A 19,437-nucleotide genomic window follows, 5' to 3' on the forward strand; every position below is an offset into this window, starting at 1 on the left:
GGCCAAATATATCTTTTTGTCATTATTTTGGTGAGGTAGTTACATTTCAGTTTTCTTTTGTTTGGAGATATCTACATTTTGCCTTCACCTTTGAATAATAATTTCACTACGGACAAAATTCTCAATGGATAGTTATGGTCCCCCAGCACTTTGAAGATACTATTTCATTATCATCTGTTTTCTGTGGATGCTTTTGAGAAGGCAGCTGCCAGATGTACTTCTGTTTATTTGCAGGTAATTGACCTTTTCCTCTCTGGTTGCTTTAAGGTCTTTTATTTAACAATGATGCTTCCGGCTTTGAAATTTTCCTTCCTCACCCTCCCCACCCCCCACCCGCCTTGCTTCCTTTCTTTTCCTTTCTGTTCTTTTTGTTTTCTCTTCTTTCTCTCCTCTCTTTTCTTCTTCTTTTCTTTTCCACATTTTTTGGCACCTCTCTTTCTCATATATTCTTCTAGATAAACTTTAGGATATTTACCCTTCCAAAAAATCTAAAGAGAATTTAAAATTTGACTGGAATTTCACTTGACCATTAATTAATTTGGGACAAATTTGTAACTTTAGTATGTTTAATATTCCTATTTAGAAACGTGCTATTTCTATCCATTTAAAATGTCTGCCTATAAATTGCATGTTTATTTATCAAATTGTGTTGTATAATTCTTGTTAAATGAACTTACAAGTTTGCCAGATTTTTGTTTCTGTTTTGGAGAGACGATTTCAACTTTAAATTCCACATTTTCTATTTGGTCATTGCTGCATTAAAGAAACCTATTGACTTTTGTATTTTCTTGTGTCTGGATAGGTTTGATTCTACATAGTTTGCAGGGAAGTAGTATAAAGGTCAAAACACAAAAGGGGGTGCAACCAGCATCCCCGGAGATTAAAAAAAGTGGCAAAATCTGTGTTTAAAGGCAGGTATATTCTAATTTACTAGACAAAATTAGATGACCAAGAAAAGTACTTTTATTTTCAAGTAGACAGAGAAAGAAAAGTAATAATTAAACATGACTAAGGTAAAGATTAGATTTGACTATAGAAATTTTTGGTTGCAAAGGCTGAACTAAACTCAAATGGGGAAATAATTACACAGAAAGATTGGTTCTATTCAAATTAGGAGAGTTTGAATTATATGCATCAAGTAATACCTCAAGTTACTGAGAAATTCCAATGCAGAGATAGTAGAAATAATTTTTTTAGACATGAATGGAATATTCCTAACTTATAAAATCAATATTAATATCATAGAAAGCATCAGGTCAACATAAAAATCTGAGGATAAAGTAAAAGAAGTGATCAATTTATAATTTAGAAATACTTAGAAGAGCTTAAGAGGCTGCCTTTGTCAAAACACATCATGCCAGATCAATTTAATTCTCTTTTATGGCAGAATGACAGTCCACAAAGATAAGAAGCCTTTGAGAAACATAATATATTTTAATTTCAGTAAAAGTTTTTGTGCTGTTGTATATGACATGTTATTTATAAGCTAACGAAGTATGGTATGGTATACTGTTTGCAGTAGTTAATTATTGTTCACCAGTTCCCAACTGGGAGCTCATATCAACAGGCCGTCACAGGAATTCCTGGTGGAGTTCTTTGGAGTCAATAACTTAATTGAAAACCTAAACAAAAGATTTGAGATATTATCAGTGAAATATGTAGATATTACAAACTACATACCAGTATTAGTGTCTGGGGCTAAACTTCAAAACAATCTTGAAATATTAGAAAAATTCTAAAAAATTAATCAATATTAATAGCAAGAATTATAAGATGTAAGGAATACTTTGCAAACATCTTGGGAGTAAAATAGCTGCATAGTATAGAAAGACTGGCACAATGGGAATTAAAGAAACAATTTCAGTTATTTTGTGGGGCAGAAGTTGAGTAGGAGTGTAAGTGTTAAGAAGACCACAGACCAAAATGTGGTAGAATAAAAAGCATTTGTTAAAAGAGAAAGAAATATGAAAGGAGGAAGGAAAGGAAGGAAGGCAGAAAGAAGGAAGAAAAGAAAACATAGAATTTATTTGTAAATATATGGCATATAAGCTCTGAGAAAGTCCCTCTTCTGCTCAATACTAGTCATGCTTCTCAATGCATTTTAAAAGGATATGAAGAAATGGAAGTGAATTTGAATAAGAGCAATAAGGTGAAGGAAAGGCTTGATATATATCCTAGGCCAAAAGGTTAAGAATTTAGTATTGTTTGGACAAGAAAAGGGATAGGAAAAGGATGATTTGATTATCATTTTCAAGTATTAAAGGACTTTTATGAAAGATAACCTCCATTGGTGATTTCTGTGGTCTACAGAGGATGAACAAAAGCACAAAAGGAGCTTAAGTTTAAAGCAGAAAAGATCAGGTTTGGATATAAGTTGGTTGTCTCTGCCATCAGGGAAATGAAAATTTGAAATGATTTCTAAAGGAAACTTCAAGCCAAGCAGCAGCATAAGTCTCCATGTTGGATGTAACGTTGGGCATGGAAACAAGTTTGGGAAAGACAGCCTATGCCAGGGGTCAGCAAGCTCTGGCCCACAGGCCAAATCCAGCCCACCCCCTGACTATGTGGATGGTCAATGTGCGAAAAGCGACTTTTACAATATGTAAAAATTTCATGATACAAGAAAATTATATGAAACGTGACTTCAGTGTCCATCAGTAAAATATTATTGGAACACAACTATACCCATTCATTGACATTATTGTTTGTGGCAATGTTGGCACTTTACAATGGCAGAGTTCAGGAGTTGAGAGTGGGACCATACAGTCCACAGAGCCTCAAATGATTACTATTTGGCCTCTTGTGGGAAGAATTTCCCAATCCCTGACCTATATGATTGCAGCCACTTACACAATGCCTGGTTTTGACCTCCAAAGTCTAGAAGCTCTCCTTGTTGTAATAGAAATGAACACCTCTGGGGTCAGCTGATGAATACAAGCGGCACATCTTTTGAAGGGTCTTTGAGAGAGCTTTAGGTCCACAGAAGAACACGCCAATGCTGCTGCTGCAGTAGGGGTAAGAAAAGGAAAGAAAATGTCACCTGGAGGCAAGGCCAGCCAGAAGCCAAGACAATGATAAGATTAGTGAAGTGGTTGTGACTGTGAGGTTACTTATGTATTTTTCTCCCTCCATGTCCTTTTTTCTTAGATTTTTTTTTTTCTACCTACTTTCAGCACCGTGCTCTCTCCCAGGTTCTCAGTATCCTCCCCTGAACTAATCAGGGAGGTGGAGCCGAGAAGACTGAGGCATGAAAGCGGCCATGAGACTGTTGAGGGGTTTTGATACAGAGGGATTTTGATAGACCAGGCTTTTTGGCCAGGTGACCTTGATTCATGCCTTCTTGGATACGTGACCAGATGTAAACTTCCTGAGAACATAAACTTGATCTGTTTTATTCTAGCACCTGGAACAGTGCATACAGTGGACAATCAACACACATTTGCTGAATGAGTGGCTAAATGGCTTTGCTGAGTAGTATCTGCGTGGTCTTGGGCAAGTCACTATACCTCAGTTTCTGCATCTGTAAAAGATAAGGACTACTTTGTATGTTTTATCAAAAGCAAGATGAGATAATACATTCAAAAGGGTTTTAAAAAGGTTAGTTATTACTAATATCCTGTTCAGCCCTGCCTTTTTATAGATAATAAAATTTATGCTACAGTAATAGCAATTTAATTAATTTCTCCTGTTGGAATTATTTTAATTTTCAAAGAAGTCCAGAAGGGAGAGCTGGAAAAGAAAAAGGCATTGCTGATAACACAGTCACCCAAACATTGTCATCTCTAATCTTGACATTGCTGATAAGACAGTCACCCAAACACTGTCATCTCTAATCTTGACATTGCTGATAGTACAGTCACCCAAACATTGTCATCTCTAATCTTGACATTGCTGATAAGACAGTCACCCAAACACTGTCATCTCTAATCTTGACATTGCTGATAATACAGTCACCCAAACACTGTCATCTCTAATCTTGACATTGCTGATAATACAGTCACCCACACACTGTCATCTCTAATCTTGACATTGCTGATAAGATGGTCACCCAAACACTGTCATCTCTAATCTTGACATTGCTAAGACAGTCACCCAAACATTGTTGTCTCTAATCTTGACATTGCTGATAACAGTCATCCAAATATTGTCTCTAATCTTGACATTGCTGATAAGACGGTCACCCAAACATTGTCGTCTCTAATCTTGACATTGCTGAGAATACAGTCACGCAAACACTGCCATCTCTAATCTTGACATTGCTGATAATACAGTCACCCAAACATTGTCCTCTCTAATCTTGACATTGCTGATAAGACAGTCACCCAAATATTGTCATATCTAATCGTGACATTGCTGAGAATACAGTCACCCAAACACTGTCATCTCTAATCGTGACATTGCTGATAATACAATCACCCAAACATTGTCGCCTCTAATCTTGACATTTCAGAAAACTGTGTCAAAGAGATACTTCCTGCATATAGTGAGTATCCCAGAGCTGCTCAAATGCCTTGCGACTTAGTTTATATGTAAACACCACATCCATGCAGGGGTTCAAAGTTGTTTTTGGAAGCTGGGGTGCATCAGTCTCTAGAGATTTTCAGAGACTGTGTCTTTTTTCTCTTGTGTTGAATATTACTATTCTTTGTAGCATTTTTTCCAACCTCTAGCATAAGCTGAATTGGTTACTCTAGTGTAGATCAAAACTTCTCAAGCTTTGCTGTGCATAAAATCATCTAGGCAGATTGTTAAAATGTAGATTCCTAGGCTTGAAGTCAAGGAATGCATGTTTAGTAAGGATCTCGGGTGATGTTGAGGCAGATCGCCCTGTGAGCCACACTTTGAGAAATGCTGTCATCAAGACATTCTTTGGGCTTCAGGACCAGCTCACTATACCATCTCTGTTTCTTCAGACATGGATCTTGCTGAAAAGTGTCCATATAGCCTATTTTTTCTTAGCTTATATGTTAACCTGGTTCTCTACCATGTATCATAGCCGCATTTTAATTGTGTGTTCCAGGACCATCACATCCACAGTAGAAATTGATGGTTCCACTGCATTTCAAACTCCAGCTTCAAATGAATTTATCAATGGCTTAATTTACAAATGACAATATGTTTAAAATGTAGCAGTACTGCTTTCAAAGAAACCATTCCCATGGCTAAATTTGAGAAAGTAATTTTTCAGAAAATGTTTCCCATGGAAAAGTATGAGTTTATGGCTTAATGAAGACATTTTGAGGTGTTTATGGAAATAAAAGGCAATGGTTAAGAGTGCTCTTGGCTCCACCACTTTGCTGCTGGGTAACTCTGGGCATGTTAATTACCTTCAGAAAGCCCCCAGTTTCTCATCTATAAAATGGGGAGAATTATAGAATCTAGCTCCTAGAATCTCTGTGAGGATTAAGCAAGACACTGCAGGTCTGGCCGCTGGTCCTGTGCCTGGCACACGGTGCGCTCTCAGGAACTGCTAGCTTCCTAATGTTATTTTCCCATGTGATAACTATTGGTGTCTGCCTGTTCCGTGAAGCTGAACAGAAGATGTGGTGCGGGGTGTTAACACAGAGGTGAGTATGTGGACTTACTGAGATCAGCACTAGATTTTTGAGCTCTGGACTGAAACATTTTGAATGGTAGATGGGTCAGGTGAGACCCTTCCCAGTGAGGAGTCACAGCTTTGCTTTGTGTCTGATGCCCAGAGGTATCCTTGCATCTATTTTCAAAGATGCTGTTATGGGTGGTGATATTTTTCCATTAGTGTAGATGTCACCAAAGAGATTGCCCACTGGCCCACTCCAACAGGCTAAGACTGCCCTTTCGTTTGCAGCGACAGTAACTGCAAACCTGATGGTGCCCTTTGATGCTCTGCCTTTAAGACTCCATTTCAAAGGATTCTGATTGCTGCTGCCCGGTGTTCTACTGGTGTCCTCAGCAGTTCACAGCTCCCCTGCCTCTTTTGAAGTTGTGGCTATCACACTGCACAGCTAAGTCCATACTTTACTCAGGGGCCATAACTGCCATGGTGATGTAATCACCAAAAAGTTTCACAAAGGCTGTTTATTATCTACTTTCTGCTAAGGTGGAAAGGTCAGCCCTTCACTGGCTCTCTGTGAATCACTGTTCCCACATACAGCATTCTTCTGCTTGCCTGGCTTACTCTTCTCGGCATTTATGACTCCAAGTATGGAGAATTTCTTGTCACAAATGCATACTGCGAATCACAGGGCAGAGAATCCACGCAAAGTAGTTAAGGGACAGATGTGGCAGCTTCCCTTTTTTTTTCTTTTATGAGGCAACAGACAAGTGCAACAGAACCCTAATGGGGTTGGTAAAGAAAAATTCTTCTATAAAATTTAATTACCCACAATCGCTTGGAATTAAAAAGAGATTCTCTGCAAAAGAAGTATAAACACACAAGGTGCTATTCTTCAGTTTACAGTCTGCATGAGCTTGTACATGCATGGGGGAGCTGGATCAGGGACAACATTAACGGCATTGATCAGTCTGGGCTGCTGACTTTGATGAGAAAAGGACAAATTTTACACAAGCTGCAAAGATGGCTAACATTCACAGTATTATTTTTAGCTCCGATAAACAATAAAGAAAATTCTCCTTTCCCTCTCTGTCTGCTAAATAACTGTTGTGCTCTTCTCTGTGGGGTTGGTGCATTTTTCAAAAACAGTTCAGTGATGCCATGCATGAAAGGCATCCAAAATATCACCCACCAGGAGATTTCAGCCCCGCAGATAAATGGGCTTGTGGGTGTGCCCAGGAGTAATCCTACCACCTTGCTGAATTCCCAGGTTCTGCTGCCGTGAGCCCTTCTCTCCTTAAATTGTATGTTTGTTTTTATGTGTTGGCTTTTATGCTTGGTAAGTTATAACCCTGTAGGGGCAGACCCTAAACCCCATTTAAAAAAAATCAAATTACTTTATACCCTGAGTGCATTCTGCAAATAAAATCAATAAACAGAAGCTTCCCGTGGATTTATGGAGGCTTAGAAAGAAGATGAGAGCGACAAACTCTGTATCAGACAATGGACACAACTTCTGGTTAATCCTTTCTAGTGAGTGTTTTTCATTAGAAATGCCTCCAAATGATTCATCACATAATTATATTTTGTACAACACCTTCTTTTTTCAGAACCACAGATGATAATTGTGCTGGCCAGCTTTTTTTTTTTTTTTTTTTTTTTTGAGATGGAGTCTTGCTGTCCCTCACATTGGAGTGCAGTGGCGTGATCTTGTTTTTTTTTTTTTTTTTTTAACCTATCTCCCAGTTAATTTGTAGCAGCCTATGACATTACTTTTCTCTGTGTCCTAATTACTCAGTTGCTCATGAGTTGCTGCAGATGTCCCTAACCAGGCTCACTGTGGTGATTCTCCTCCTGCCCACGCTCCACAGGCTCTGTTTTCTTTGGCAGCCAGAACTGTGCTGTTCGGAGTCTTGTCCCAGCTCCCTCATTGGTCTCATGGTGCTGCCACTTGCACATACTGGCCATTTTGCTGGGCTCTGAGGTGCATAGATAAAGTTGCTTGTAGCTGTAAGACCTTGAGAAGCTTATGGTCAAATGGGGAAGAAAAATGAAAGCAGCTGACTTGTAGCATCCGATCCCAGGGAATGGTAGAGCCATTTTGCCAACCCTCCCCCACCCCAATAAAACGCTAACATATATATGCCTTCGTGCATAAGTAACCAAATATTTTGCCAAACTAATAATTTGATAGATAGGTAGTACCATCGAAGAAGCTTTGCAGCATAATGATAAATCCACCGTGTACTCACCCATCTCTCCAATTCCCCCTACCACAAATGGAGTAATTTCAGCAATTTTCATTGAGTCTTCACTTGGCTCTAACCAGAGAGATTGATGCCCTCTCATGGGAGGGAACTATGGGAATATGCTGACAATTTCCTCATCATAAGTTTATAGTGTCTTTATTTTTCCCATGAAGCTATAATTTATCATGTGTTGTATTTCCATTTAAGTCTATTTCTTTGAGTATTCTGAACATTTTAGTCATATAATGAATGTTTAAGATATCCTGTTAGATAAAGGGCCCTGTATGCTATAATCAGAATGCTAATTTGTCAAAAATATCATTTTAAAACATTTTGCACATATGCGCATACAAATGAGAATTGAAGGGTGCGTACACAAGCAAATGTGGATCCAGATGGACACATTTACTCAATTTAGTATAAAGGTATTTTCACGTTTCTGAAAACAATGGGTGGTCTAAAATACATTCTTGCAATATGGATTAGAAGCCCCCAATCATATGGTAAGTTGACATCTTTCTTCATCGTTAGGTTGGGTTAAACTGTTCTAACAAATGGTAGTACTCTTCTATTTTTTGTTTTTTTCTTCAGAGTTAAAAGAAACACTTCTACTGAAGTTACAAAAAAAAAAAAAAAAATGACCAAACCTTTAAAGTTTTATGGTAACTAATTACATCAAATTTACACCTAAAAGGCCTGGTGAAGTTACTAGCAGATAAGTCGAAAGTAGAAAACTATAAATATTATCTGAAGTGTAAGATTGAAGATTTAAGGCCTATGGAAAGTCATTTTATTCAATTAATTTAAAACAACTGATCCACAAATTCAGAAAGCTAAGTATCTGTACAATGTGTGTTTATCAAAAAAGTAACTAGATGTGACAAGGGTATTTTTATTTTCATTCTGTCTACCTTCTTGGAAATATTTTCCTGATTTTCTGAACATTTACCTAAAGCTTGGGAACGTATTGACAATGTTTACAAAAAATGCAATACAGTTTCCATTTTTGAAAAAGATATCTTTCTCTAGTAAGACATAGATGTCAATGTATATAATTAGCCTACTATATTTCAATTGGGAGAATAATTTTTAATGTTTTTGTTTTGTAGTACTTTTCTGTGCTTTGTCTAACCGAAATAAGATACAATTTTCACATATGTGAATTTGAATATATTAATAAAAGGCTTATAATGCATCCACTTAATATTTGTTGATTGTCTTTCAAAACTATACTTGTGTTTTTGTAATATAGCTAATATAATTACCAAAATTAATAACAAATAAAAACAATAGAACACACTTTTCTATTTTCTACTGTCAGTCTTTGATCTATTTTTAATTTTTCTTCTCTCTTCCTTATTTGTATTCATTTTGATGCCCATCAATTTGTTTCTCTATTACTGTTATTTTTGCAATTTTCTGGTTCCTTTATAGCTTGTACTACTCTCTTTGATCTGCTTCCCTTCAAGCTTTATTTTTGGTGCTGTTTTTCATGTTCTATAAAAAATCTTTTTGCCCCTCTTCACTTTATTCTTTTAACTCCTTCTTAGAACAAGAACAAACTCCAGCTTTGAGTGAACAGGTAAATAGTTTTGAAAGAGTGAGTCCGGAGAATCCTCGGCTTCGCGCTGATGAATAGAAATGGTTGAGAGCCTACTTCAAAGGCCCTCAAGAACAAAGAACCCTTTCTGAGGCCACTAACAAATCCACGAATTTCTTCTGACCCATCTTTGCCAAAAGATATGAGCTAACGACAGGACAGAACTGTCTTGTAAGAGTAGCCAAGCAGGCTTGGGAACAAACATATCCTTGACATAATAAGGGGAAAACATACTGTTTATCTCTTTAATAACCATCCTGAGGAAAATTAATGTTACTTTGTCCTTTGTGCAGAACAGTAATTGGATTGTGTGTTTCATTTATATCTGGACAAAGGCCAGGATATTGAAATACTTCTCAATATTAGATTTTCTTGTTTAGAAATTAGATTTTATTGGCATTCTCTTTCCGAGATTTCTTCATTAAAAGCTTCATTAAACATAAATCTCCTTTTACACAGCAGAAAACAAAATTATTTTAAGGAGGTCATTTTAAAAGTCTTTTGAAAGGGTGGTGCTAAGCTTTTGACTAAAGGCTTGTCTTTTCCCAGGGATCTGGCATTCCAGGGATAAAATGATTGACTTTGCCTTCATGTGTCTAAGATTAATGACATGGATGTTTGAAGCTATATAACAAGTTACCATGTTCTAGAGTCTATGGCTATTACAAATATGATATCAAAAAATTTGGGACTAGGAAGTATGCTGTAGAGGTTTGATTCAGTGATTCCAAACCTTGGGGGCCTCGTCTACTCTGGAAGAGACGAAGTCATCCATTAAGGAGAGAGAGTTTGCATAGCTACTGTGCTGCGAAATATAGCTGAGCATTAAGTACGTTTCTGCACTTAACTTTGATTATGGCTTCTAGAAAGGTACTAGCAACAGGGAAAGTGATGGTAATATAGTTTTTCTACCTTAAAACTGGTTACTCTTTACTCCCTGCAAAAAATTGGACAGGCCCACTTCTCAGCACTGAGTAACATAATTTTCTGGGCAGAGTTTGTGCAAGCCCAGTTTTATCCTTTGTCTCCTGATGCTCCGTGTTCCTGGCTCATGCCTTTTGGAGGGAAGAGAGATAATTAAATAGTTTGGTTTTAAAGGCCTTCCCCAAGGCCTTTAAAACCTTGGGGTTTTAAACACAAAGCTTGGACTGCAAGCTTTGTGTGTAAAAATAAATAAATACATAAATAAACCCCATGTGAGATGTCAAAAAGGGACACTCCTAATAAAGACTGAGACTATCTAGAAGAATTGAAAACCAAGATATAGATGTCCATGTCAAAGCCTGTGAAGTGAGAACATTTATTCCATGATGACTGAAAACCGAATGTAAAACATTTATCAATGAATATATATATATTTTTTCCCTAACAGAGAAAATAGCAACAAAAACCCCCAAGTTTTCTCATATCAGCTTGTAATATTTTGTTAGTTTCTACCTATAATCTTTTCAAGGAAATGGCAGATGAAATGATCTTGTCTCTGCTCTGGGTGGGTGTGAGGCGGGGGTGGTGATTTAGACTCAGAAGCGCTGGGGGCCCGGGAGCCAGGGTTGGGTGTGGAGCAGGAGCTCAGAGGAACCGGATTCTGTGGCTGCAGAAGCCCAGATGGGTTGGAAGCATGCATTTGGAGAGAAGGTAGAACCAGAACTGGATTCTAGGCCATATGTCACCTGAGGTCAGGGCAAGAAGCAAAATGGAGAAAGGAGGTATCAGGAAGTGGCACCTGGAAAAGTCTCCAAGGCCACTGCCACAGCTTATGGAGCATCAGAATGAGCCCCATGGGGCAAGAGCAAGATTGCAAGGTTGCGCAGCTGGTCCACTCCCTGCCTCCCCAACTGTATGCTTGAAGTCATGCTTTTCTTGAGGTCTCCTGCTGGAAAGCCTGTACTCTTGGGCTCAATGCGGGTCAGGAGTAATCCCCACAAGCAGGCCTTCAAACCTTCTCTTCCCTGGGTGTAAACACTCCTGCTTCTCTACAGGTTGCTGGGTGCAGGGTGCAGAGAGGTCTGGCAGGGGCCTCACAGAGCACAGGGCAGTTGAGGTCTGAGTGACTTCACAGGGAAGAAGGCGACTGGAATCAGATGGTTATGAATCTTGGACGGCTACCTGATCATTCCTTCCACATCTCCCTCCTCGTTAACAACTTTCAAATAGCTGGTCCAGGGAGTCTAACAAATTCCATGACAACCAATAAAAAAGAAAATGGCATCTTTCTGGCAAAGAGAGAGTGTGAAAAAAATGTAAAAAAGGAGCAGCCAAAAATCACCAAAAGATAAATAATATTCACCAGAGAAGTACTCTGTGAAGCAGAACAAATACGAAGGAAGTACCAAGAGTTTAATGAAGCACGCTGTCTCTGCAGGAAGCCCACGAGGCAGAAATGCAAGGACTGAGGCTTTGAAAGATGCAAGACAATGGAAAAATCGCTGGAGATATGGAAGCAGTCAGAGGAACCCTGGTAGGCTTTAATGTATTCTTACTGGTGCAATACAGAGAAAGCGGATGGAAAGAAGGTCAGTGTATAGAAGACCCAAGGGGCATGATTATTAAGGCAGATATGAGTGTCACATATTAAACTCTGTGACCTGTCAATAGTCTATTTCCTGACCCTCTAACAGTGCAGTTCTTGGAACTCTTGTCCATCTGTATCTGCCCGTCTGATCATTTTATCCAGTTTCATGGCTCCAAACAGTCCATGTGCTCACACCTCTGGCTGAACTTCTCCCCTGAACGTTTGCTTCTTATATTCATCTGCCCACTCCATAACTCCACATGGATGTATGACAGGCATCATAAGCTAAACATGTCAAAAACTGAACTCCTGATACCCCATGTCTGCCAACCAGCTGCTCCTCTTAATGTCATTGCCAAATGGTAAGTGGGGACTCCATTCTATTGAATAGCTTGAGTCATACCTCACATCCCATCCATAGTCAGTTCAGCTCAACCTGCAAAAAACTCCAGAGTCTAACAATTTCTCATGACCTTCTCTGCAGCTCCCTAATCCAAACCACCACACTGCTGATCCTCTCTGGCCTCTCCACCTCTGTCCCAGGCCCCTCACGTTCCCTTCTCTTGCAGCGTGATCCCATGCCACTCTACTGCTCAAACCTGTAAGTGCCTTCCCCTCTGTGAATAAAATCGAAAGTCGTACGATGACTCGCAGCTGTCTTTGTGACTTCTCCTACAGTCTGGCTCTTGCTGCTCTCCCTCTCACCTCCTCTGTTCCAGGATCATGCCAGGAATGATGTCTCCTGCCTCAGGGTCTTGATACATGCTCCAGTTGCCCACATGGCACACTCCTTCACTGCCTTCAGATCTTTCCTCAAATATGGAAACTGTTCTTTAATGAAGACAATATTAGGACATGCTGACTTTTAAGAGCCATAGACAATGAAGGTTCAAAGCAAAGACTGACTGAGGAGACATCACAACAATGATAACTGTTTGCATTAGTGCTCCATACTACAAGTATATTTACATTATGAAAACAACACTGTGAATGGATGTTATCATTCATATTTTTCAATGGGGTGCAAAAGCTCAAATAAACTGCCTCATCCAAGGTCACACAGCCAGTAACTTCTAGAATCAGGAAGTGCAGGTTTCACTTCAGTTTTGTGACCCCAGAACAAGTACTCTTGCTTCTCTATATTGAAATTCGTTATATAATGATAATAATAATAATAGTAATAATGGAAATGATAATAGCAGTGGTAGCAGCTAGTGCTTCTTGTGTACTCCATACAAAGCACTGTTTTAAGCCTCTTACATGCATTCATTAATTTTATCCTTGCAGACTCTTAGGAGGAAAGCACTATTATTATCTGCAGTTTGCAGAGGCGGAGACGGAGTCAGTACCAGGGTAGGTAACCTGTCCAAGGTCAACCAGTGGTAAAGGCAGAGCCAGGATTTACAGCCAGATGCTGGGTCCTTAACCACCACCCGAAATCCCTGCTTTGTCTTCTAACATTTTCTTTCTGCTTTTGCTAGACATGCTAGATAGTGTACAGTTGGACAGGAGTGAATTCTCCAGTTGGGTAATTAGAGATTAACTGTATCCACCAAAGATGTCTTGAAAGCATATACAGTTGAAGAAATACCATCTTTAAATTGAGGTTAAATGTGAAAAATTTCAACATAATCAATAACTGTCAGAGGTTGTAAAAGCCAGTTCAGCAGAGGCTTGTGGCCCCTGAAATATAGCATTGACCACCTTTTCTAAGGTAGATGTTTTGTCTCTAATGGAGATGCACAGTCCTGCAGATTAACTTTTCACTCCAGCAACCTTTGCATTTCTCCAGAGAAGAGCCCAGCAGGGAGAGGGGCAAGATCTTGCCTCACCTGGGGTGACTGTAGGCGATCTGCTTGAACTCGTTGTTCCAGTTGGGTCTCCCATAGAAGGTCTTCTGTTTTAAGCCTGTGATCACATCAGTATTTTCATCCCAGTGTAAAGCTATGTGAACAGCCTAAAGTAAATTTGTGGCATTAGATGGCATTTAGAAAAAAATATATAAGCCTTCTATCAATAAAGAATAAAGTAATCATGTTCATTTGTAGATTTAATTAAAATATGTTTACAGGGCTGGCAATGCTTATCACTATTTGCAGATGTCACCAATGGTGTACTTTAGGGCAAGCATCATATCTCATTTAAGTCTGAATCAGGCCTCGTCGGAACTAAGTGCCTCTTTATACATAGTAGGTGTGCAATAACGTTAACCTAGAAAGAATATTTTCCTTTAAAAGGATGAAAGTAATATAGTAAATGTGGTTAAGAAAAAGCAAGCACTAAATGACTTCCTTCTTTTCCTGCCAAACTTTTCAACAATTCATCTCTGCCTGCTATCCCCTTTCACTTAACATCGGCTCCTGGGGAGTTGAGAAGGGCATTGCCAGATTACAGTGCTATGAAATGTCTGGGAAGAAACTGCATCTTACAATCAGACCTGCCTAGTGCGTTGAAACGGTGTGAGGTATATGGTCCGGTTTCAAGTGCCGGGAGGCCGTGGAGCCCGGCAGGCAGAACATGGTGGCCAGAGCCTAGCAGGCGGCTTGGCTGGAGCTCTGTGCCCAATCATTTGCCTTGGAATTAAGTGACTCCATCCAGACATCATGTAGCTAGTGGTCAATAAGTGAGAGCCCACAGCGTAATCCCTTGTGATCGTTTTTTTGTTTGTTTGTTTTTGTTTGTTTGTATGTTTTTGGTTTTTTTTTGAGACAGTCTTGCTTTGTCGCCCAGTCTGCAGTGCAGTGGTGCGATCTCGGCTCACTGCAACCTCCGCCTCCTGAGTTCAAGCGATTCTCCTGCCTCAGCCTCCCAAGTAGCTGGGACTACAGGTGCATGCCACCACACCTGGCTATTTTTTTTTTTTTTGGTAGAGACAGTTTCACCATGTTGGCCAAGCTGGTCTCGAACTCCTGACCTCAGGTGATCCACCTGCCTCGGCATCCCAAAGTGCTGGGATCACACTTGAGCTATGTCTAGCTATCACTATGAGCCACCACGCCTGATCATGATCATGTTTTAAGTTGCTGTCATTTATTTTAGCACCTTCTGCGTTCTGGTAGCTACCTTGCTTCTCACCTCCTGGGATCTGTGTCACCAGTGCTCATCCCTTAGACCCCTATGTGGTGCTCTATTCGTCCTCACCCTCTGACTCATCCTGACCCTGACCAGTTTGGGTAACAACCCTGCTGGGTGCAACTCATGCCCCAGGTCCCCACTGCAAGCCTGACTTTCCTGGCTGACTTTCTCTCCAGTCTAAAAAAGTAGTTGAATCTAGGGAGGTTCAGCTGAAAATAATGGAAGTGTCCCAACAGGTCAGGAGACAATGGCAGGTTGATCTCAGAAATCCAGGCCAATTATATATAAAAGAAACCTGAATTCATATGTTCATCACAGCAGTATTCACAATAGCAAAATCATGGAACTAACCTAAGTGTCCATCAACAGTTGCCTGGACAGAGAAAATGTGTTATATACGTACTATGGAATACTATGCAGCCATAAAAAGAATGAAATCATGTTCTTTGCAGCAACATGGATGGAGCTGGAGGCCATTATTCTAAGTGAACTCAGAAACGAAAAAACCAAATACTCTGTGTTCTCAGTTATTAGCAGCAGCTAATCAATGGGCACACATGGACATAAAGATGGGAAAAACAGGCACTGGGGGCTCCAAAAAGGGGGGATGGCGAGAAGGGAGTGAGTTTTGACAAAGAATCTACTGGGTACGACGTCCACTGTTTGGGTAATGGGTACGCTAAAAGCCCAAACCCCACCAGTATGTGCTATACCCGTCTCACAAGTGGGCACACACACCCTCTGAATCTAAGATATAAAGATAAAAAGAAATCCAGGTTGTAGAAAGTTGTGAGCAGGCAAGTCTGACCCCAGATGGCAGGGCTACTGCTGGAAAAGAGTTGGACTATAGGACTCTGTGCAAAAACAGGTGGGGAACAGTGGCAGAGGGTGTTAAGTGATATGTCAGGTGCGGGAAGAGAACAAGCAAAGCCATGGGTGTGTGAGCGTGCACAGTGTGATGGGTGAACACGCATCCTTTGGTGGCTCTGGTGCCAGAGGAAACTGATGGGAGTGGGACACAACTAGTGAGTCGGAGTCAAGCTGGCAAGGGCCTTAAAGTCCCTGCTGAGAAGTTTGGGCACCATTTCACACACAAAAAGGGCCTTCCCTACATACGCTTGTGGTACCGCCAATCACTGATGTTCAAACATTTGGAATGATATTTGTCCCATATTTCTCAGCCCAATGTTCAATTAATCTCCAAACTCTGTTGATTTGCCCTTCATAATACCTCTTCCATCTGTCCCTTCTGTTCTTGTCATTTTGCCACTTTGAGGTTGTTGAATTCAGTTTAACAATTGGGTATTTCTAAAACAGCCTCTTCATTCTTTCCTGACAGAATGCACCAATTATTTTTCCTTTAAATGTTGAAATTAGTGATTTTTCTGCCTGAAATTTGGGAGTCGAAATAATTTTCAACATGTCATGGCAAAAATGTAAGACATCTATTTTAATTTACTGGTGTTTAGAAAAAGATGTATATTTTATAGCGTATTCTTGGAAGTAGTAGAGATGGGAGGGGGCAGGATTGTGTTGTCGCCAAATCAACTTCAGTTCTCGGTTATGAGAACCTCATTCCCATAGCTCCCAGTTGGCAGGGAATACCTAGATGCACACTGGGATCAGTGCACCTTAGAAGTAGAAGAGCAGGCACAGTACTTGAAAGCAGAAGACAGAAGCTGTCTCTACTTCACCAAACCGTTCATCAGTCAAAAATCCCACTTGAATAAGGAAAGTGTTTGTTTGGAAAACATAATTAACACTATATAATTCATTAAGATGTTTCAAGCCTAGTTCCCCAGAAACCTACATTTCAAATTATCCCAAAGGATTAAATATTTAAGAAGGACTGCAAATAAGACCATAAAAATTCATTAAGCTACTGAATTTCTAGCAGAGTCTTATTCATTTGCAGATGTACAGAGTCAAATTACAGTGATGTTCCTTAGGGCCAGTGTGTGTGTATGTGTGTGTGTGTGTGTGTGTGTATGTGTGATGTACATACACAGAGCATTCACTTGTAAATGCAGTGATTAATGCCAATCTCCCAGGCTCAAATACACTTTCCTTAAAAGTATATATCAATAATAGCTGCTGATTAGAATATATATTGTGTAACCTAGTAATCACTTCATTGTTAATTCCCATATTTGAGGAGTTAAAATGAATTACAATGTAATAGTTATCATTCAAGAGTTTCAACATTGAAATACTATCATAGTCAATATTTTGATATACATTATTTTTGGTAAATTCAATCTTAATGTTTCATTAATACAATATACTGCAGAACACCTGCCAAAACAAAAGATCATCTTGATCTTAGGTAAATAAACATATATGCACACAATTTCCAGGAACACCTTAAGAGAACAAACTCTGGACAAATTATGTATTCATAATAATTATTTTCTATAGACGCTCACATACTTTACAATACAAAATGTTGAATGTAAACACCTAGGAATCTTTTTTGCTTAACTCTGAACAGCTCAAGGCACAGAATTAGAACCAGTCAGGAACTCAACAAGATGATACAGCCAATCAGTACTATTCATTTGATGTCACTTTTAAAGGGACAAATGCAAATTTATTTGGGATTTCCAACCTCTGGATTGTCTTCCATTGTCTGACCCTTTCTATTCCTCAGCAAATTAACTGTAGCTTCTTTTTTTGGTTCTTTGATTGTTACAACTTGAATCACTCTTGCTAATCTGATTTTATTTCACTCTCCTTTCCTTTTTAAGAACATAAAAATAATTCTGTCATCCTATCAGAGTGCTACATAGCTCATTATTGAAATTGTTCCTCATTGCTATTAGATGAGTTAAGCAATATTGCTTATTCTCAGAGTCTTATCAGTACCTGATTTTCATCCCAGCCAGTAAGAAATATATGATAACTCAGAAAGTGAGTTTTCCCCTGCTCACTCATCCGTGTTTCCAGTGAGAGTAAGAGATCAGCAAACCACTCAAAAGCTCTTGCATCCCGGCAAATCCAGTAGAAATACACCTGTCAAGAGAGAAGGCAAGTGAACGGATATATCCCTCTTTTCATATGTGCTGATAATCACAGACTACTTTATCCCCCTCAAATTACTTGAGCCCAAATGGGCACTTCTGCAAAATAACATGCTTTCTTTTTTTTTTTTTTCCTGTCAGTGAACAGTCACACTGTGATTTCTTTTGAAAAAATTCACATTGTGTTTGAAAAAGCCCAGAGTGAATTCAGAGAGTCAGGAGCCTGTGGGCCGTGCCAGTTTCTCTGGATGAGGATCAACTCACCACATTTCTGGCTGTGCTGCTTCTGAACAAGATTAATAATCATAACTAGCTGTGCCTTTCACTGCTCCCAAAGGGGGATAAACCGTTAGACCAACCCCTTCATCTTTACTTATGACCTAAGCTCTGGATTTGAACTTTGTTCTCCAGAGACCCCAAAGGCTTGGGCACTAATCCACTTCACTAGCTACGGCCTCTGGAGAGTGGAGATTATGGTAATTTCAGAATCAAGTCACACAGGCCAGAAATTTCCTCTCAGTGAAACATATCAGTGTCCAAGAAAGCTGGTGGGTGGTGGCTGTGCCTGTGTGTCAACTGCTATAATGAAATTATGTCTAGGAAGAATTATTTTTTTAACTCTTGGTGTTAAGCAAACGACATGTGACAAGAAGTAGTTCAGGTTTGCTAAAATAAAAGCTTAGTTTTTGTGCTTCGAGTTTCAAATAATTGCATCTAGAAGAAACCACAGGAGAGAAATCTATTAATTCTCCCAATTTTTCTCACACTCCCACCCCTTGCTGCCCACACCTCTCTCTCTTGTGCCTTCTCCCCAAAGAGATATCTCTACGGCTTAACAATATGCATGAGGGCTGGTCTTGATTCCGGCTGCTGCCTGGTAAATCCCCACCTGGAAATACCTCATGTGGTGATCAGTGTTCTCTTCTCTCCCTCTCTGCCAGCCAGCTTGTAAGCTCACAATCATATAATCAGAGATATAAATGAGATTTAATTAATAGATCAAATTCATGAGACAAAAATCAAAGAGTTTATTTCAAAGCTAAACATCTTGTCTATTTGCTTCATGTTTAGGCAGGACTTTATAATATTAATTATTTGTAAGAGTAAAAGATGCTGAGAATAAGGCCTCTTCTTTCAAGAATTAGGCCTACATATTTGTTGGACAGCTCCTGTTCACAAGGGGACTTAAGATATTAATTTCGGGACAAATAATCCCTCAGTCTCTAAGTACAAAGACCTTCTTTTCTCAGGAAGAGAGAGGGTTGCCCTTCTTTTCCTGACACTTCTTTCTTCCTGGGGATGATCTGTGCACAGCCTCTCTAGGCAGAGCTAAGCGGGGATTCCCTTTGGTGACGCCCTCTGAATCCCCATGAGCAAGGGGCTCAGGTTCATCCATTCGTTCACTGATTCAACAAATATGTATTGAATGCTTCCTACCTGTCCAGACT

The 19,437-nt window shown here is 39.5% G+C and overlaps 1 protein-coding gene across 1 annotated transcript in view; it reads right to left on the reverse strand.

Moving 5' to 3' along the window:
• Nucleotides 1–1,415: 1,415 nt before the first annotated feature.
• NOX3 (NADPH oxidase 3) overlaps nucleotides 1,416–19,437 on the reverse strand; it is a 61,202-nt gene continuing 43,180 nt past the window's right edge. The window contains exons 11-14 of the mRNA XM_011952752.1: nucleotides 17,835–17,981; nucleotides 13,727–13,851; nucleotides 2,851–3,004; nucleotides 1,416–1,622 (exon numbers count right to left, since the gene is read on the reverse strand). Of these exons, the coding sequence (XP_011808142.1) occupies nucleotides 2,878–3,004; nucleotides 13,727–13,851; nucleotides 17,835–17,981 (399 nt within the window). The 3' untranslated portion in view covers nucleotides 1,416–1,622; nucleotides 2,851–2,877. The remainder of the gene's footprint in view (nucleotides 1,623–2,850; nucleotides 3,005–13,726; nucleotides 13,852–17,834; nucleotides 17,982–19,437) is intronic.

Source organism: Colobus angolensis, unplaced genomic scaffold (assembly GCF_000951035.1).
Source record: "Colobus angolensis palliatus isolate OR3802 unplaced genomic scaffold, Cang.pa_1.0 Scaffold35, whole genome shotgun sequence".
Classification (NCBI taxonomy): domain Eukaryota; kingdom Metazoa; phylum Chordata; class Mammalia; order Primates; family Cercopithecidae; genus Colobus; species Colobus angolensis.